The sequence below is a fragment of the Micromesistius poutassou genome (genome assembly GCF_964030765.1).
Source record: "Micromesistius poutassou genome assembly, chromosome: 15".
Taxonomy (NCBI): Eukaryota; Metazoa; Chordata; class Actinopteri; order Gadiformes; family Gadidae; genus Micromesistius; species Micromesistius poutassou.
In genome coordinates this window covers 3,212,663-3,234,358 of record NC_140285.1, presented here as the reverse complement: position 1 = coordinate 3,234,358, position 21,696 = coordinate 3,212,663, and the positions used below count along the sequence as shown (strand labels likewise).

The 21,696-nt window shown below is 44.8% G+C and overlaps 2 protein-coding genes across 2 annotated transcripts in view; one reads left to right on the top strand and one right to left on the bottom strand.

The window, feature by feature from the left end:
• Positions 1-2,257: 2,257 nt before the first annotated feature.
• gabrd (gamma-aminobutyric acid type A receptor subunit delta) lies at positions 2,258-13,795 on the bottom strand (the record flags this gene model as incomplete). Its single annotated transcript, XM_084479352.1, has 9 exons — positions 2,258-2,584; positions 3,375-3,586; positions 3,861-4,016; positions 4,815-4,952; positions 5,832-5,914; positions 6,441-6,661; positions 7,025-7,092; positions 8,537-8,652; positions 13,728-13,795. The coding sequence occupies 9 exons, from the start codon at positions 13,793-13,795 to the stop codon at positions 2,258-2,260; spliced, it is 1,389 nt and encodes a 462-aa protein (XP_084335478.1).
• A 4,003-nt stretch (positions 13,796-17,798) lies between these two features.
• cfap74 (cilia and flagella associated protein 74) overlaps positions 17,799-21,696 on the top strand; it is a gene marked incomplete at both ends in the record, with an annotated part of 41,134 nt that continues 37,236 nt past the window's right edge. Inside the window, 5 exons of the mRNA XM_084479767.1 lie at positions 17,799-17,932; positions 19,159-19,257; positions 19,385-19,492; positions 20,159-20,386; positions 21,152-21,262. Coding sequence (XP_084335893.1) covers positions 17,799-17,932; positions 19,159-19,257; positions 19,385-19,492; positions 20,159-20,386; positions 21,152-21,262 — 680 coding nt within the window. The remainder of the gene's footprint in view (positions 17,933-19,158; positions 19,258-19,384; positions 19,493-20,158; positions 20,387-21,151; positions 21,263-21,696) is intronic.

Sequence of the window (21,696 nt, the reverse complement as noted above, 5' to 3'; positions counted from 1 at the left end):
CCACCCACCATCTCCGTCCACCAGCACCCACCTCCATCCACCACCGCCACCACCCTTCCTCTTTCCCCTGAATTCTGTCCCCCGGTTGGACCCAGATAAGGAGCTTGGCCAGGCTTGGCGTCTGCTCACAGATAAAACACACACACAGGGGCTGAGGAGGGGGAGGGCATGTCCCAGAGGATGGGGGGGGGCACAGAGTGACCAGGCTGCCACTAATCTCCTAGAGCAACCAATTCTCAACTTCTGTTCAACAGGGACAATATCCGCCTGTCCATCGTGGCTCTCAACCACAGGCACTCACTCAGAGAACTCAAGAAGAACACAAAAAGATCACTGATTTGGGTGTGCTCAGAGTTTTTGTGGAGTGTTCTGTGCATTTCCAAAGCCACGACCCACCTAAAAGATCACAACCCATTTTCGGTCCCATAGTTTTAAGAAATGCTGTCCTGCCTTTTTTCTGGCTTTTCACGTCCATTGCTGCTCGATTTTTCGTTAAAAACAATGATTCTGTTCATTTTTTGGGGTTGTGCTAAAAATACAAAGCGGAATTCACTCTGTGTGTGCTTCGGGCGTTTTAGAGTACATATTTAGTCATGTTTGGATGTCTAACGCCTACCTCTGTCTTAGAATGAAATATGCACATAGTATTTATCAAACCTTTTACCCAAAGTGACTATTATAACACATGAGGCATGCTGCCGATGTCGGGGATCGAACCAGGTACCTTTAGGCTGGTAGTAGAATACCAAAGCTTCTATGCTTTGGTATTTTACTAGGTAATTATCTGTAGCTACTGCTGTGTAAGAAAGGAAAACAGAAATAGTTCTTGTTAAGGTTTTAAATGTATATTTGTAAGTACAAATAAATGAAAAGGTTATTGTTAAGCAGTCCAGGCCCGACGGGTTTTGCTTGCAGTTATTGATATCCAATAATTTTAACATTAGCTGTGTCCTTTAATCGAAGAAACCTATAACATTTACATGTTTCTAAATGCCTAATAGTGTTTCAGAATCCTATAGCAATCCTGCAGGCATTTATGTAAGCTTTGGGGTTTAGCACATTTTCTTAATGTGCAGTTGTTCCAATATTGATTTGAGCAACCTCATTTGGAAGTCGCTTTGGATAAAACCATCTAGCAAACGTACTAAAAGTAAATCCTGGACTCCAGAGAGAGACAGAGAGAGAGTAAGCGAGAGAGAAAGAGAGAGAGAAACACACACACACACACACACACACACAAGATAGTGGTAGAAGTATTTTAATGGTCAGCAAACAGGCAGAACTGGCCAAGGGAAGACACTGTTCTGCATCCAAAACGAAGAACAGAAAACTGTAAAAATTTGATAGAATAAAGAATGATAGGGCGAGGGGCGGGGGGGGGGGGGGCACAGGCATGCAGAGTTGTAACCTCATTGTGCCACTTTTATTTTTGAAGGGACGAGGGAAGTGTGTATGAGGCCAAGGGTAGTGAGAGTGGGGCTGGCCGCCATGATGCTTCTGAAAGCCACGATTGAAAGGAAGTCGAGCCAAACTGGAGACTAATGAAGCTAAAGACTTTTTTTTTTTCAAAAAAGTTGTGTGACTCACGGGCTGGTTGGTGTGCGTGTACCACAAATACACACACCGGTCTTGCATATACGTGTATATATATATATATATGTGCATATATATGAGGAGCTGAAGCAGAGTGTGTCTCTCTCAGAGTCCGTGTTGGGTTAGTAGTGTTCGATGTAGCGGTGGGCCACCGGTGTGGCGTTCAGCAGTTAAACGTTAGGCCAGTGGGCCGCGGTTGCCGTGCACGTCGTAGCTAAGGAACACAACGATGACTTCCAGGAGAAGTCTGGACAGTCCCAAGTTCAACAGGTCTGGAGCCCAGTCGGTCAGAATACCCACCGGGGGGGGCTGGGCAGGACAACCCCACCCGAACCCACGGCACCCTACTACCCCCTTTCTATTGCACGGTATCATCCATCGTGTGTATCAGTGTTGGAGTGCGTCTGCGGGGTGACCCGGCACCTGACTTATCATAGTGTGGATGATCAGAGGTTGGAACCAGCCTCGCTGTCTGTCCACTTCATCCCGAGACCTGGACCTCTGTCCTTGTGTCTACGCAGCCTCCCCTCTTCCACTGCTCCCTCTCTCTCTCTCTCTCTCTCTCTCCCTCCCTCCATCCCTCCCTCCCTCTGTGTGCAGCCACTGATGGAGCCATGGAGAATCTCACTCTCTTTCTCTCTCCCCCTCTCTCTCTCTCGCCACCTCACATGGTGTAGGCCACCCAGTAGATCACGTTGACCACGGCGAAGGTGAAGGGGAAGACAGCGCGGGCGTAGATGTCGATGGTGTCCGCGTCGATGGGCTTGCAGATGCACTTGCCGCAGCACTTCCTGTCCTCCTCGCACTCCTCGGGCTGCCGGGAGCGTCTCCTCCTTTGGGGCTCGGCGTCCTCCCCGCCCCCGTCCGTGGGGGTGTCTGTGCCCGGGCGCTGGCTGCGGCCGTGGCGGTTGGAGATCAGGACCCCCTGGTTCATGCCGGTGACGGACAGGGAGAACAGGACCATGGCCTGCTTGCCGTTCTTCACGATGGACTAAGGGGGAGGGAGGGAGGGAGGGAGGGACAAGCAGAGGGAGGGAGGGAGGGAGGGACAAACAGAGGGAGGGAGGGAGGGAGGGAGGGAGGGAGGGACAAACAGGGAGGGAGGGAGGGAGGGAGGTAGAGAAGTAGGGAGGGACAAACAGAGATGGAGGGAGAGAATGAGGGAGAGAGAAACGGAGACAGAAGGAAGGAGGGAGTGAGTGACAGAGGGAGGGAGGGAGGGAGGGACAAACAGAGAAAGAGAGGGAGGGAGGGAGGGACAAACAGAAAGGGAGGGACATACAGAGACAGAGAGGTTAAAGTCAGGTCAATTTCACTGTGTCCAGCTCTTAATCACAGTTGCAGTCAAAGGGCTTCACGGGTCCTCATTATACAACGCCATCGCCTGAGGGGCCAAGGAAAAACTCAGGGGAAGAAGCCTTGAGAATTAAAACAGCAGAAAAATCTCTCCTTTCAGAGATGTTTAGGAGTACTCTGCTTCACTGGTTATCACATTTGATCAAGTAAAACACAACTATGTGCAGTATACAGACTGGGCCAGTGATATGTTACTGGCATGGTAGGTATCTGGACACCCAAGTTATATTCCTATTATAAAGAAAATAGATAATAGACAAGATACACACGTATGCAAGTGAAGCCGTCACTCTAAATCTGAGTTTCAGTGCCATGCCAATGGGAATATCAGCAGGGGATAATTCTTTACAAAACAATCTTTGTCTAGTCCAAATGCATGTGTGACTGTTCCCTTGTTGCTCTGCTTGCTCGTGTTCCCCCCTCACCTCAGAGCCCAGCTTGTTGGCCTTGGTCTTGGCCTTCTCCTTGAGTCTGTAGTCGGCGTTGTAGTGCGCGAAGGCGTACTCGATGAGCGCGGCAAACACAAACACGTAGCAGATCCAGAAGTACACGTCCAGCGCCTTGATGGCCGACGCCCGTGGCAGCGAGGAGCGTGCGCTCACCATCAGCGTTGTCATGGTGAGCACCGTGGTGATCCCTGCGAAATGTGAACATGTCCGCCCGATAGTGAGAATAGTGCGCTTACGGTAATCATGCTACTGTTTCTCATCAGCCTAATGCTTATGTGCGATAGTGCTAAGTGGGTGAAGGCTAATGCTATTGCTAATTATGGCTGTGCTAATGAAAGAATTGTGCTAATTGGGAGCGAATGCTATCTGTACCCAGGATAGTTAGCATTAGCGTTATCATTAGCTCATTGATTCATCAGATTCCACCAAGCCACAATGGAATAAAACAGAGCTGTTACCGACCTAGTGACACCCTCGCAGGGACAGCTGTCTGACTAATCCAGAAGGAGACCCAGGACATGGCCACCAGCAGTATAGACGGCATGTACGACTGGATAATGTAGACCCCTCGGTTGCGTCTGAGTTCAAAGCGAAGGCTGAGCCGTGGAAATCGCCCCGCTATAAAACAACAATAATTAACACAACAAATATTACAACATTTGTCAGACACTTAACATAGTATTATACCGTTAATATCCTTGAAGCTCTTCATGTGTTCTAAATCCAAACAAGCTAATTAATTCGGATTTATCCATAAATAGAAGATAAAACCAGAATCAAACGAATATCTAGATAATTCATGTGTCTAAATAACCGTGCCGTTTTCTTCATGGTTTTGTATTAATGCTAATTGTAAAAACAATTAATATTAAATTCAGGAAGAATTCCTGAATTTGTTAGTGAAACTGAAAGCTTGCTGCTTATATTGTATATCTTACTTTGAAACCTAAAAAAAAACACATATACAATATAAACATAACCACCATTATGTAGTTAGATAATTATCAAAAAATATTTGCAGACAAAGCAAAATTGTTTTACTGAAAAAAAAATTATGCCAACTGTATTTCCCGGAAATGAGATGGTGAGAAAATCAGTTAGACAGAGCGCTGTACATCCCTTCACAACATCTTAGCCTGATCCAGCCCGCCCCCTGCAGTAAGCCTCAAACATATTATGCATTCTGTCTACGCAAAGGATACGATATAGACCAAGGGAAGAGACTTCTAAAGAGCAATGATCCCTCCAAAGGATTTTGCACTCATTCAAAAGTCTTGCTCAGAACACCAAACAAAAAATAGAAAAGAAGGAACTAAAAAGTAGAAAATAGGGGGAGGGAACATATTTTGTGAAATACATTCTGTGATAAGATTGCCAATTTTTGGTTACGTTTAAGGGATCTTTTGGGGAGCTCACCGGATTTGAAGTTAAGCATTTCGGTGACAAAGCGGTAGTCCGTGATGGTGAACTGGGACAGTTCCAGTTTGTCCAGGCCGTGGATGTGTCTCTGGCTCTCTGACCAGTGGTAGACGATGTCCTCCGAGGAGTAGCCGTCTTGAGAGACACACACACACACACATACACATCATAGTTATAACAGTTATACCCCAGAACACAGAGGCACAGATGGTATAGACGTACACACACACACACACACACACACACACACACACACACACACACACACACATACACATACACACACACCAAGTCAGGCAGCAGGACAGAAAACAACACTTCTAATTGGGCAGATGTGACAAATGGCTGTGCCCAGGGTATTGATCACGACACAGCGGTGTCTTTGGAGTCTAAAAACACTTTTAACCAGACTCCTCTGGCTCCTCTCTTTCTCACTGAGGTGCCTCGCTTTGATGTGACCCCGCATTGATCCGTTCAGACGTCGTACATCCTGAACCAGTTAAACGTGCAAAATACACGTGAAGCGATAGGGTTAGGATTCACATATGAAAGGTGTTCTATTCTCGTTTGTCCTCCGAGCTTTGACTAATCAGTGTGTAGTGTCAAGAAGCCAGATAGGGCGAGAAAGATAAAGCCATGAAGAGCCTGGTAAAAGACTTTGATGTAGCAAACCCTGATTGTGTTTCTTGTTTTTGCCTTCTTTGGTACTACTCTCGTATGCAAAGCCACTTCGTCTTAGTCTTGCGTCTGCATTGTGTGCCGGGCCAACTGATTAATGGATGTTTATTGTTTCTGTGGGCGAGATTTAATGGATGTGAGGAAACATCCAAAACATCGAAACTTCCTGCTTATTGTCGTACAAGTGACTATGAACCAACAGAATATATTAGAAAGATAGTACAGGAAGAGAAAGATGTAGCCATGAATAGTGAAACATTCATGTGACATTAGTGTGGTACTTCAGTGACTATGAACTAATAGCATTGGACGGACAGACGGAGGAGGCGGACTCACAGCTCTCGAGGTCCAGCATGCACTCCTGTTCGTCCATGGGGTACTTGGTCAGGTCCATGTCACAGGCAACCGTCGAGGTGATGCTGGGGAGAGAACCGTACGGTCACGCTAACTGTGATGTGTGGTCCTGTTTATCTTAAAGGTGCTGTAGGTAAGAGAAAAGAGCGGATGATTTGAGTGTAATTTGTACGACATGTCTCCCAGTTGAAAGCTCCTGGGTTTGATGCTCAATGAGGAGGATTTGCTGTGTGCGTCTTTTTAATGTGGTGGTTTGATGATTGAGCTCCACTTTGGAAATAAGCGTTTTGAGTGCTGACCTTCGGGAGGAAGTTTAATGTTTTGTAACCCGAAGTCAAATTAAATCACATCAATGTCTGCAGCCTACCTTTACACACACGGGACTCCCTAACCCCGGCCGACCTGGTCCTAAATCACATGACTGTCGAAAGAAATACTACTGTACTGCTATCAGAACTGAGGAACTACAACGTCAACAGAGTACGATTCAACCTCAATAAATAACCATGTACACCATGTACTCTCTCTCTCTCTCTCTCTCCCTGTATTTCTTCCTCTCTCTCTCTCTTCCTCTCCACCCCTTGCCCCCACCGGCTGCTGTAGAGGATGACCCCGTCGGGCTGCAGGCGGATCAGCTTGTTCTCCACGGTGACGTCGTGGAACCAGGCCGACTTGGCGTTGACGATGAAGGTGTCCGGGAGCCACAGCTTGTCCACGAAGCGGCTGTCCAGCCCCAGCGTCTTGTTGGTGTGGTTGTAGGCCAGCCGGTCGTCCCGCCAGCTCTGCCGCAGGAACACCGTCATGGTGTAGTCCTGCCGGAGGGGGGTGGGGGGAGAGGGTGAGGGGTAGGTGGGAGTGTTTGGACACACACACATGCACGCATGCACACGCACATGCACGCACACACACACACACACACACATAGACGCTCTCAAGGTCACAACATGCAGGACGTTGGGAATGGTGAAACCTTTGTGGTGTTTTTGGTTAAGATCTTACCGGCCCAAAATAATCGTAATAATGGTTTAATACTGTGCTGATAGATTGAAGGTCTTAGATAGGATACCATTATACCTCTAAAAATAATCACCATCAAATCATCATCTTGATGCTGTAAACATCGCAGCAAACGTTCAAACGACACTGTACGGAAACACCGACACGGGGTACTTTACCATGTTGGCCTCTGAGATGTGGTCAATGCTAGCCACCTCAATGGCCATGGCCACATTCACCGGTGGGCCTGCAGAGAGAGGAGTGAGACAAACAGCACCATCTCCTTTCCCCTCCCCCCCCCACCCCCCCCCAAAAGCATGGGATGTTCTCCTGATGTAGGACTCTAACTTACAACCCCAAGGTGCTCAAGAGCCCCTTACGAGATTGTAATCAACTAAGTTGACCATGCTAATCTAGTGAGAAGCACTGGGGGTGTGAGGGGTGTGGCGGCATTACAATCACAGATATAAACAGGAGCTCTAGCATCTAATGGACTGGCCACAGTGCATTCCAACACTATGAGTATTGTTCTAAAGACGTGCACTCGGCCGTGTGATTAGCATGGGTCGGCCTCAAATGCTGGATGTTGGAGCATGACTGACGTGGCGCAGAAAGGCTATTTCTACATGGACATTAAAGAATCACACACCGTTCGACCGTTTATCCCATAACCACTCCTACTCCAAAGAGGGCTTTTATAAGTGCCAGCTAATTTATGATGGCAGATTGATTCGGAGTCAAGGTCGATGGCACGGACTGGAGAACGTGTCAAGGCACCATAACTCATGGTTCTCTCTCTCTCTCTCTCTCTCTCTCTCTCTCATTCTGCCGGCAGGCTACTGCTACATTGGCGGAGAACCATTTTTCAAAATAAAAGTTATAGAGGAGACATTTAATTCAATTGGAGGAATAATTCACAAACAATTAGTGATCATTCAGGTGAAACAATTATGGGATATAAGTTGAAAGGGGGAACTGCCCAAACATTTCAGTGTGATTCTCTATTGGCCAACAATACCCCCTGTCGGGGCGCTATCTTTTATATTTTCATTGACACTGATGTTGCTACCTTACCACAGCTACATTAATAATGCGGGAACACAAAAAGAAAAACACACAATGCAACGCGAGGTGATGGGGTGTGTGTGACGGCGTGTTTCACGGCGAGATGGTTTGCGAGTGACGATGGTGGGGTCAGCCTTTTCAACCTGGTGCTCAGCTGAGTTAAGCTGTGAGATTGAGAAATCTAACACTGTGGACATTGGATGTCTCCCATTTGGCTGCCATTCTTAGCAAAGTCTCCAGCAGGTCCCCGTGAGAGTCTTCACCCCACTTACGTCCCCGTACGGGTACTCTCCACACCTTTATCCCTCTCTCTCTCTCTCTCTCTCTCTCTCTCTCTCTCTCTCTCTCTCTCTCTCTCTCTCTCTCTCTCTCTCTCTCTCTCTCTCTCTCTCTCACTCTCTCTCTCTCTCTCTTTCAAGTCTTTTTACGTTAGGTGTTTGAACAATGTCCATTAGAAAAAAAAATTTAAGCTTGTGTTGTCAACACGGTTTACGAGACAAGACTCTCAAACTGGACTTTAGTTTTTCCAGGGGCCTGCGGAGTATTTGAGTTATGTTAAGGATGGCCGTAAATGCGATGGCGTTGAAATGCAATCCAGTGCCACGAGCCGTAGATCTCATACTCACCTCCTATCCCAGGGCGAAAATTTCTCGCATAGCCCTTCATTAATTCATCCAGGTTAGGCAACCAGGATATTTCAATGCCTGAACCTACATAGTCCCCAATGTCATTCAGCATGGCCCTATAGGGGGGAACACACACACACACACACAGGCACCTTGAGCTGTCTGCCAACCACAGGAAGAGACTGAAGAAGGTGAGTAAGAATACACAGTGATTCATTCATGTAGACAGTATAATAGTGGCATTCAACTTGGTTTTCAACAACACAATTGCATCATGACATGTAACATGTACGTTTCAAGTTCTAATGTATGAAGAAATTAAATTTTTTGGGGGGGATCTGTGAAATATGCAGACCACATATATATTGTGATTGAAAAATTGTAAACAATGCTTTAACCTATATAAACATCATGAACCCATATGAACCTTAAACGTGCCTATGAAGAAATTCCTCTGACCACTAGGGGGCAGAAGTTCACCCTGAAATGATACGCCAGACAAAGATGAGCACATAAGAGTTTAATGGAATACAGTCGGGAGGAGAAGTAAATCCTGCAGCAGTTTCTTGGATAGAATAGCTTCTAAACCTGTAAGGAATGTCTTGTTATAATGATGAATATGCTTGTGTTAACTTATAATTGGGTTTTTGTACATACATCTCATAACAACCACAAAAAGGCATAAGTTAACAATGACAATGACAGGTAGAAACAGAACAATCGTTTAGGTATTTCGTTTTTTTAACATCTACACGTCTTATATCTATGGCTAACAGTGCTACTACTTAGAACAGAAACTTCATATTCTAAATGTATAGTTCTTATAAATGTACGACTGCAAATTACTACTACCATTAGTACCATTAGTAGCCTTCTACTCAACAACAACAACTTCTATTACAACTGTTATTATATACAATTGCTTATACGCACTACTATATTGCTAATAATAATTATATAATTTCCCAATTAAAATAAGCTGTTTATGGCAAAGCTTATTTTTAGTCAGTTAAGTGTTATGATTTTATACTGAATTCCTAGTGGCATGTTGGAGCTTTCTGGAATTTTGGAAGTAACATGAATAATTTAATTCATTTTAATTGTGTATGTAAATTGCGGTTTTCCCCTTCTCTGTTTTAGTTTTCAAAATAAGAGCAGATTTTTATTGAAATTAGCTTATTATGCATTCACTACACACTGCCAAAAACTGGCTTAATGAAATACATGTTGTTAAACACAACCAAATGGGTTCTGATAATGGAGGTTTCTACTCCTGCATCCTGATTAAAGTGGCTACCTTCCTGTTTCCTAACCCTGTCTAAGTCACACTTCTGCTCCTTTGGATCATTCATCTTCATTAGTTCCATCTCTGGAGATCCACATTTGCGTAATTTGCATAATGCCACATGTTTATCAGCCAGTTTAAACAAGCAGGCCGCAAACTAGAGCAGGAGCTCATTGGCGTTTTACTTTGGAATCAATTTGTATTTGTGTTATACAGTATGCACTTCCTGTTGTCTCTCCTCCTGAGGAAGTTCTTTAAATGTCAGAGCACACACACACAAACATACACACACTTATACATACATACACACACACACACACACACACACACATTAACATTAACATTAAGATGGACATTTAAAACTGTCAGGGAAACGGTTATTCATGCCACTGGGGCAATATAAATAATATCATTATTATAAATATTATTCTTCAATTGTATTAATTTTCTCTTATTTGTATTTATATCTTCTGTCTTCTCCTGTTTTTGTTGTTGTTGCTACCTATCTTAAAACAGTCAAATTAGACTGTCAGCACCTTAGAAACACTTTTTCTTCCCTGGCATATAGGACCACAAATATGTAGCTCTGGAGAAGATACTCATCTTCCATGAGTCACTTCCACAAGGTCCTCTGGTAGAATCTCAAAACTGTCTCTGTGAACCAGTCTTGTTACTTTTGAAACAGTAGAACATTAAAACTGTCTTTGTGGGGACTTATGAAAGAGTCTGTGTGAGGACAGCTGAAATGGTCTATGACGGGACTATTCAAACTCTCTCTGTGGGGACCACTGAAGCTGTCTCTGTGGGGACCTTTGAAATGGTCTTGTAGAGACTTTTCCAAACAGTCTGTGTCGGGACCTCTGAAGCCGTCTTTGTAATGCCTTTTGAAACCAGTCTTTGAAGGGACATTCCAAACAGTCTCTGTAAAGCCTTTTAAAACAGTCTGTGTGGGGACTTTTAAAACAGTCTTTATAATGCCTTTTGAAAAAGTCTGTGCTGGGACTTTTCAAACTAATGCACTAATGCATTTTGAAACAGTCTTGGCTGCTGCCTGCACAGTCAGCCAGAAGGCTTTGTCTCTCCAGTCACAGTGAGAGTGGATAAATATCAGGTGGCGTTCAGGTGTGCGATCCCTTGGTGGAATAAACCACTGACTCAGCCACTCACGCATAAGAGCAGGGTGCTGTGTATTGCTTGGAGCAGCGTTTCAGGGACAAATGTGTAACCAGATACAAAATGTCTAAGAAAATCTTGGATCAAACCAGCAAATAGACAGATCCTAAATCAGAGATTTCTAAGTATGCACAGCTTATAATACATAGACCTAATGGTTGACCTTTTCCAAATGACAGGAAAAGTAAAATAGGTATGAAAGATATCTATCTTCATGAGAACAAACCCATTTATTATTATCTTATGTTTCAGATGTGATATTGTGAAACAGTTCAGGGCTTATTTTGTCTTCATAACACATATTTACTTTGAAATTACATATCACAGTATGAATACATTTAATTAATTTTGCCACTGGATATCACAATATCAAGCCGGTAATACATTTGCAGTGTTTGCAACAAACTTTGCGGAAAGTAGACTAGCCATGCTTAATGTGTTTCTAACTGACCTTGACAATGACACGACTATGTGGGATGAGTTCCTATTGAAGTAAATGGTACATAGCAACAAGGGTAGCACTTTGGGCCCCACTGAAAGGGTCCATCGCTAAGCCCCTTTCATGTAACAGATAAGGCTGGGCTGAATGGGAAAGTGTGGTAATTATATTCTCATGTGGGGGGGAAAGTAAACTCACAAGCAAAGTACAAAAAGAGACAGTTGCAGTGCGTGTGTGCGTGTGTGTGTGTGTGTGTGTGTGTGTGTGTGTGTGTGTGTGTGTGTGTGTGTGTGTGTGTGTGTGTGTGTGTGTGTGTGTGTGTGTGTGTATGTTTGAGTGTGTGTGTGTGTAGAGGTATTTTTTTGAAGAATGATTAAAAATAAACTCTGGTAAAAGTAGCTGATGCCTCCCTCCACAGAGAACCCATATCCTCGCTACACCATCCTGATCTGGTGAGTTCACATTCTGTTTCTCTCTGCAGAACAGTCTGTCCTGAATGCTGTTGAAAGCATTTTCCAAAAAACTTTGATCTGAAATGCACAGAATTTCGATGATAAAAGATGTACCAGAACCTGCACAGAAGGCTTTCCTTGAATATGTTTTTGTTTTACTTCCAACCGGATTACGCAAGAGCGAAGAGAGCGTCATTCTGATTTGTTGTTTTGAACAATTTCAGGCTGCAGGTCTCACAAGGCGGTCTCACAAGGCTACTGAGAACCGTCCGTAATGACACGGCTCGCCTGACTCCATTACATGGCCCAAGATGTATCACTGAGAACAGCCCACTGTGTTTTGACAAAAATATTGATGCCATGTTGATATTTTGTTACTGGATGAGATGATATTTGTTTTCGGTCTGATATTTATATTAGAAAACTGTCATAACACTTATACTCAACAGACACACTCATAACATGAACATGCTGATGAAACAAACTGTCATTTTAGTCAAATTAGTCATGCAGCCTTGTCATATCACAATAAGGTATTGCCCGTATTGTGATATGACAGATCCAAGTCAAAATCATGGTATTATTTCAGGTCACGTTATAATAATGTGATATGCAATGTGAAATCAATACGTTGAAATGCTCTATTCAATCAAACCATGATTATGATATAAATCTCAAATATATGAATATAATGATGAACTCATGCCCATGGGCAGTAACACAACTTTTGTGTAGTGAAAAATGTCTTCATCTCATAGGTCAGAAGTAAGTCTCTAATGCACCTCAGAGAGCTGGCGGTGAGGCATGATGGTGAACAGCATCAACGCTGACCCAAGTCAACAAGGTGAGTCGGTCCCATCAGTTGGGTACACTTTGTGGCACTGGGGGTTCAGTGATGACTGAAGAGGGCATGGAAATGTTTTCATGAAGCACTATAATACAACTGTAGCTGTGTGCATGCAAAATAGTCATCTGCATTATGCATGTGTTTGTGTGTGCGTGTCCGCGTGCGTGTGTGTGTGTGTGTGTATTCAACAACGTGCGGGATTATGCGTGTGTGTGCGAGATGTTTTGTAAATGAGCCAATCAGAGATGGCTGCTACATATAGCATTCATGAGTTGAACTGGGACATCTGGAATGAGGTGTCGACTTAATATCCCAATGACACTTTACTTCAACCCACTTTTACGCACGCACGGCACACACACAAACACCAACACTCTCCCTCCATCTCTCAACACACACACACACACACACACACACACACACACACACACACACACACATATTGCAACAACCAGCTCGGCTTACTTGAAAATTATTTTTGATTCACAACATAAACTGATAATATATGTAGGGGTCCTATCTTGATTGTGTTTGGGGGGTGGGACTGTCACAAGCAAGAAAATATGAATGAGATAATTTAGTGACCTAATGCTAAACTGAGACATGCGAATTGTTTCATTTGGATCTAACCTATCCAGATTCATCTTATTTAGTGACGTAACCCACCAGGGACGATAGGCACACTACCACGCTAATACCTCTGTTATAATTCTAAATCTGTATCCATTGTGATTGTTTAAATAGATCTGTTTAGTGTCAAATGTTATCGGTCCTGTAAGGGGAGGTTAGTCACCACACGGGGAAACAAGCTCCGAAGTCACCTTACTCTAACGAGGCTTTGGAGAGAATAACATTTGTTAACGACGTAGGCTATGTGGGCCAACACAAAAGCATTTCAACAACCCCTCACAGCTCACTTAATGCTATACACGAATAGTTGATCAGTAAGTGAAGCTTCACCTGTAAAGAAAGCACACGCGGTTATCACGTCTCACCTGGTGAAGATGTTTCCAGCAAACACGACCAGGGCGAGGCTCGACAGCAGAAAAGTTAGGGTCCCCATTCCCCCCGCACCTACTGCTCGCCAAAAGTTTCCCCCGGTATCGATATTGGCTCTCAGACGCACATCGACGGAGGAGAGACGCACGCACGCGCGTTCATCTGCGCTCCCGGTAAACCGTAGCGCGAAGGAGCGGAAAGTCAACTGGAGCGACGACTCCTCTGACCCATGTTCCGTTAGCGCTCTGCGCTCCGCGCGCAACGACGCGCCTCGCTACACACCCCGGGTCCAGGCGCACCGCGAGGACGCGCGGACGGTGGAAGGAAGAGAGGGAAGTTGCTCCGACGGAACAATAGTTGTCTTCTTAACGCAACTCACACTCGTTTGGATTCCCAGCAGAGAGAGAGAGAGAGAGAGAGAGAGAGAGAGCGAGAGAGAGAGAGAGAGAGAGAGAGAGAGAGGGGGGGGGGGGGAGGGGGGATGGTGGGGGAGAAAGAAAGAGAAGACAGAATGAGTGTGTGTGTGTGTGTGTGTGTGTGTGTGTGTGTGTGTGTGTGTGTGTGTGTGTGTGTGTGTGTGTGTGTGTGTGTGTGTGTGTGTGTGTGTGTGTGTGTGTGTGTGTGTATGTGTGAGAGAGAAGAGGGGAGTGTGATAGTTGTGAGATAGAGGAGAGGGAGGGCGGAAGGGAGAGAGAGAGACAGAGAGAGACTCTAATCTGCCTATCTCCGGGTTGCCTGCCTTTGAGCAAATGTCAGACTTAATCGCGTGCACGCAGGGAGGACTTGTGTCCGTGCGACACCGCGGCTGGAGGACAATTGTATTATTATGTAAGGTTTTACACGTTGCGATCCTCGCCATTAACTTAGAAGCCCAAGTGCCGCGGTGTATCTGCGCGTCATTTAATGACGTGGACCAAAACAGGCTTCGGTCCAACGACTTCAGAACATAAAAACATTTATCTGTGGTCTCCGACAGCTGCTTTTTTTTATTGCTAGGTCTACTCATTGAAGTGCTATAAAGTTAGTTGTGGATGTTGCAAATTTATGAACTAGGCCTCATTAAAGGAAGTGTTCTAATTTAACTATCTAACTATTAATAAGTGCGCCCCCGTCGTTGAAACCCCCCCAACCTCAACGGCGGTGTGTGTGTGTGTGTGTGTGTGTGTGTGTGTGTGTGTGTGTGTGTGTGTGTGTGTGTGTGTGTGTGTGTGTGTGTGTGTGTGTGTGTGTGTGTGTGTGCGCGTGCGCGCGTGCGTGTGTGTGATGTTCTATACAGCAGTCAGTGGACCTGCCTTTTCCCGCGGGAGGGAGGGAGAGAGGGCGGAAGTGACTCAGATCCAAACCCACCGTCTCTACCTCCCCCGGGACGTTCCGCTTGGATTTCGCGGTCCTTCGCAGTCCTTTGATATTAAGATTGAAGTATAAAAACCCACACGCCACCACGTAGGCCCACTGAATGGAAGATATGGCTTCCTCTACCCCCCTCCCCTCCACACAACTCCCATGTTTTATTCAACACCACCCCGTGCGTGTCCTACCATCTATTTGCTATTTTCTCCTCCCATGGTGCCTTTCGCCTGTCCCATGCACAACGTCTTATATCACCGCTTCTTTCGTGCGTCGCGCGCTCTCCCACGACTATCCATCACTATTTACGCGTAATCCCCGGTGCCCACATACCGCACGCACGCACGTACACGCACAGCGCATGCACCCGTGCGCGTACAGCAGCTACAAAACACATGCATAGACACACACACATGCGCACAGGCAAACAAACACACACACACACACACACACACACACACACACACACACACACACACACACACACACACACACACACACACACACACACACACACACACACACACACACACATAGGCAATAGTGCATGCATCCCACAACCTCCACTACCAACTACCCACACACATACACACTCAAGTACGCAGGCAGTCCCCTATAACCCCCCCCCCACACACACACACACACACACACACACACACACACACACACACACGAGCATAAACACACAAATCACCCATCCACACGCACATGAACACGCACACGCCACAACAGCCTATAGCCATTGCAAATTATAATAGAGGCAAATAGTAATAGCACACTAATTCCTTGTGATTAAAATAGAACAGAATATAATCTATTTTAAAAATGTAATGAAGCAGTTATTTTTATGACGAGTGTTACAAATGTTGGCACTTAACACACCAGCCATGGAACTCTTTAAACCTGCAGTGGGTTTTCTTGTTGTTGGATTACACAATGATTCCTTTAAATGCAGGTCATTCAAGTTCTCAACTAGTGACGGAGAAAAGGAAAGCGACCTAATTACCAGTCGTCTTTCTATTGTACATTAGGCAATAGCATGATTCCATTGTCCATGATTTTGCGAAACTCTCACAGATGTAATCTTTCTTTGAACGGCAGGAACCTGCTGAGTCTGGCTTGATCTCTATCACTAAGATGATGTAATCACTGTGTTTAACGCGGTGAACAATGTACCTGTTAGGGCCATTACCTTCATCCTGACTGGAATGGATGAATTGCGCAGCTTCTGTACAGAAAAACTCAACTCAATCAGAAGGTGTTTATAGAGCCTACAGCCAATTCCTCCGACTTGGATAACAAACAATATGTATGAATTAATAATTAAACTATGATTATATAGGCCCCTAATGCACGTGTTACTTGAGTGTATGATAGAATATGTATGTAGTATTGCATTTATTTATTCATAGCCAATGATGGTTTTATAATGTTCTCTCTCTCTCTCTCTCTCTCTCTCTCTCTCTCTCTCTCTCTCTCTCTCTCTCTCTCTCTCTCTCTCTCTCTCTCTCTCTCTTCTTTTTTTTAACAGAAATCACTGCTATAGCATTATTACACACATTATCAATTAAATAAGAAACACAAAGTATATAAATGTTGGTTATTTCATGATTTCAGTTCTCATTTGAAGCCCAATGGTTTAGTTTGCCTCCGGGGGTCACGTGGGGTGAAACCCGTCTCCATGGAAACACAAACACAAATGGCGGATTAGCGATTTAACTGTCAAACTCAAGGAGAGGAGCCAACCTGCATCTTTAATATATTGTAAAATTGTACTGTGAATTCATTTTATATTTAATATATATTTATATTCACGACGTACCGTTAACTTGGCTAGCGGGACATCAGCCTGCCACCCGGTCAGTAGACAAAGTCATTATGACCAGGGCATTAACATAACGATTAACAACACGTCCAGGAAACGTCGATATTGTGTTTTTACAACATAAATGTTAATGTGATATTACACAAAAGGAAGAACGAATATGTACTCCACACCTGGCAACCCTTTCCCGTGGAGCGACCAGGATACTGGGGGTAACCGACCACCAATCTTAACATTTTGTTTATGTTTTTTAAATCACAATGTAACTTACTTCCTACAAAGTGATATAGGAAGACTCACTGTAAGTGAATGAGAAAGAAAATTACAGATTTTCTGTTTAATATTACACTTATATTACAGCATCTTGTGTTTTTGCGCGGTGCACCACCAGAGAATGTGTGCTGTGCATGCTGACCTCTAACGCTCAGGGCTTTTATTTTGAAGAGGAGGAGAAAGGTGAGGAGACCTTCAGGGACCATGAGCCTTCTGATGAGTTTCTGTGGCCGCCGGAGGATATGTCCGAGTGAGTGTCTTTCAACTTTATTTCAACAATTGCATAACTCTCTCCATCTTTCTATCGCTCTACCTCTCCCCATCCCTTATAAAAAGTTAAACAGTAGTCGTAAAAACTACAGTATTTCTGATTTATGACCCTTGTTTGGACCTTAAAAAATCCTCCAATTCCTGTGTACAATTTCTATGTATATAACATAATAGACCTAATATAAAGCTCAGTTCAGTTTGGATGCAAACATCGCCCCAAGAAGTGAAACATAAATATGCATAAATTATCTAAAAATAATCCTGACTTTTCTCATGCAGCTGTCACGACCTTTCCACAAATGTGAAATGCCTTTGCATATGCCCTTATAGGGAGGAGAGTGGGCGTGACATAATGGGCGGGGCTTCGTACGACGGTGGCGGGAAGGGAAGCTTGGCAGAAACAGCATGGATGTTCAAGCTGAGACGAAACCTGGACCAGCTGGACAGCATCCATGGACAGACGGTGCAGGGTGTGCTCCAAGCCAGGTCTGGCCCGCTCTCACACTGTTAGACCTCTAGGCATATACAGTATATTTGGTGCTGTAGTGGTGTAGTGCTTCTACCCAAAGCGACCTTAATGATCTTGTTATTGGGGAGCAGGTATGGGGAAGGCATCTTGCTCAAGGATGCTCCACAGGGCGCTTATGGGCATTTGGGGGATCAAACCTGGTACCTTCTGTTTGACAGGGACACCCTAACTACTACACTAACTTCACCCCTCACTCTCACACACACACACACACACACACACACACACACAGACACACACACAAACACATATGTTGTATATATGCCAGAAAATATATTACATTTTTATGGATAGGATATATAAAAAGATATATAACAAAACATATTTTACTCACAGAAAACTGAAGAAATTTTGGATATGATGTAGATATTGCTATGCAGTGCAGCTGAATCAAGCAAAGCAATTTTTTCCAAGGTTTTTATTCACATTGGCCTAAAGTCCAAGCAATGTAAACTAATTGGTTGGCTTTCATGCTTTCATTTTTCTATTCCATCCATTAAGGTAATCATTTCGGCAGTGGACCAGGTGGATTGTCCATAATTTCCCCAGAAGCCTCTGTCCTATTTCCTATCCCCTCTCCCCAGGCCATTAGGTGCCCAACGGACCGCGAGAGCAGACCTCCACGCTAATACAACGCCACTTCCCTCCCAAACAAACACAACGTAACACAGACCATGGCCGTTGGGGCGTTAGTGTTTGCCAATATGAACCCACGGCCGCTCCAAAGCACTTGGCCTTTAACCAGTATGTAGCTTTTAATGGGAGACAATTTCCTTTTTCTGAACAGCTTTGATTCCGTCCAGCCGGTTTGTTGTTTGTGGTCTGGCACTCAATAAGACTGCAAAGAGAACATTGAACATTGATATATATTGAGCTATGAAAGTTAGTTCTTTGTGTGTGTGTGTGTGTGTGTGTGTGTGTGTGTGTGTGTGTGTGTGTGTGTGTGCCCTAACCACTAGCAAACACACATACTTTAGTTTACTTTTCGTCCACTCTGTCCCTAACTATCCAGACATTTCCGTCGTTTGAAACTTGTTGTCATTATTGCTGTCTCCAAAACTGTTTTTTTTCCGCTACAGCTCTGACCCGACATGGGGCAGGCTCAGCAATCTGCTCTAAACCCTTTTATTTATATTGCTGTTGTTGAGTGTTCCCCTGTGTGTGTGTGTGTCTCCTCATCTAGAGAACAGCTCAAACTCTGCCGGCAAAATATCGCTGACATGGAGAAACAGCGGGGGAAGCTGGAGCAGGAAATGGATCAGTCACCGGAGCCGGGGAGCAGGTGAGACCGGCTCTCTGGGGGAAGTGGATTAATTAATAGCAGAGAGAAAACAATAAAGTTTATTTATATTGCATACTGTTGTAGCCCCATAACCCCTCACACACAGACGTGTTGTGTCGCTCTGCAGTGTGGCGATGGCGTTCCGACTGCAAGCGAGGTTCAAGGGCGTGTGTCGGGAGCTGCACCAGGAGGAGCTGCTTGAAGCCCACATCAGCACGGCCCTAAGGGCCAAGGAGTGAGTCCCCCGGCTTCTTCGACCGGACCTAGGGCCCCGTTGGTTGGATGTGTCTCAGTAATAACTATCTCTCGGATCAGACTCAGAATGGTTTTATTTGGCAATGTATATTTGCTCCCAGAAGGAAAGTGACATGTGGAGGAAGGGGCATAGAAGACGTAAAGCAATACGATGGAAGCAAAATATTGAATAAATATTGAACCTGAAGAATTAAAAAATATAGATATTTGAATACATAATATAATATAATATTTATAATATTTATTTGTCTATAGTTTGAGCAATCAGAAAAAAACTTTTCTTTTAAGAGAATATTCTATTTATTTATATAAATATTCTATCATATTTTTGTGATTATATATTATATATTTGTATTATATATTTTTTCACATGTGCTGTACATGGAAGACTAAAGCATGTGTACATACAGACACACACATACACACACACACACACAAACAACCACACCACTGTTGTGGTGAGAAGGGGGTTGGATTCTATCATGCAGGTGTGGTCCCAGAGTCCAGGAAAATCTGTCTCCACATGGGGCCGGTGTCACCCCTGGGTCCACCAGTGAAGGATGCAGTGGTCTCAAATCGTCTCCACATAGTCCAATGTGGAGCTGAAGTCTCATTTAGCGCTTACACCCGCCCCCTGCTTCACCAGAGGTGGTCCGCGAGCCCACGCCCTTATGGCTTCTTGGACCTCAGCGCTGCTGCGTGTCTTTGGCAGGCTGGAGCTAAACCAGCTGGAGGTGGAGCTGGGCAGGCTGTCCCACCGCCGGCGGGAGCTGCAGGACAGGGAGCAGGTCTTCTTGGCTCGGAAGGAGCAGAAGACCCAGGCTCGCATGCAGCGGGCGACCCAGGCCGCCAACACACTGAGGAGACGGAGGAGGTGAGGAGGAGCCAGCACTCTCTCACACTACACACACACACACACACACACCACACACACACACACACACACACACACACACACACACACACACACACACACACACTGATGAGGCTACCAATTTTTCTTGGCTGCAATAGAGTTATGGTACTTCCACTTTGGTGGCGTAGCATTATTAGATACTTGTTTGGGATAAACTTGATAAACTTGAGTCTATAAAGCAGCACCACTGAGTAAAGCCTAAACAGCATGTAGTTGGATGACGATAGTGTAACAGTTTTTTTCTCTTTGGCTTTATTTGGCTGTTGTTTTGTTGTAGTTGTTGTTGCCGTGGGTGCTCCTCTGTTTTCCCCGGATACATGTGGGGGACTTTCACACGTGGAACAACACAACAACACTTTCCTGAAACCACATCCCATGTTCGTTTTGGCTATGAGCACCATTCCTAATTACCAATCACATCTCTCCAATGCTATCAGGCTGTTTGTTGGGGTTTGAGTAGCAGTAACGGTTGGTCATCAGTCAGTGGCTCGAAGTTGCAGTCAGGTTCCAGGTTTGATTCCCAGTTTGGAAACCTAATGGGTCACTTTAAGATGAATGCTCAGGGTATATATGCTCACCTTTACGATTACCGATGATTGAATTTGGCTTGGAATGACACACAATGGGAGCTGGGTGGTGGTTCTTTGAATATAGTTATATGAGCCTATGATGCAGACCAATGGGGGAGAACCAGTCCTCCTCACCCCTCCTTGTTCCTCTCAGAGCCCAGGCGGCGGTGCAGCAGAAAGAAGAGGCCCAGCGTCAGCAGCTGGCAGACCAGAGCCCAGCCAGCCACCAGGCGGCTGCTAAGTGCCTGAAGGAGTCCAGCAAAAGGTCTCAGTCAAACGCTTTCTAGACCTAGAGCTGGAGCCTAGGGAAGCATTGGAACTCTATGTATTCCTATGTATTCCCATGAAAAGATGAAATATGAAATACCGTTATCTACAACCATGAATACACTACAATCAAATAATATTTTTCCATATTTGATGTCATGGATTGTAAATAACAAAAAAGGAGCTTTGAACTAGCTTTCTGTGGGTTTTTTCCTGAGCAGGTGTCTCCACCTACCATCACTCTAGTAGGAGGGAATTACCTTCCCTGAACCGTTTGCAAATACCAGTGGAATGATCACAGCTGCGTTTATAGTTAGTTTATTTACACACAATAATCATCCCTCACACTTACTCACAGTGCGCACGTTTTAACATTAACACCATGTTTGTTTCATTGTCCTTGTTCTTTATTGTGTTTGGAATATGTGTGCC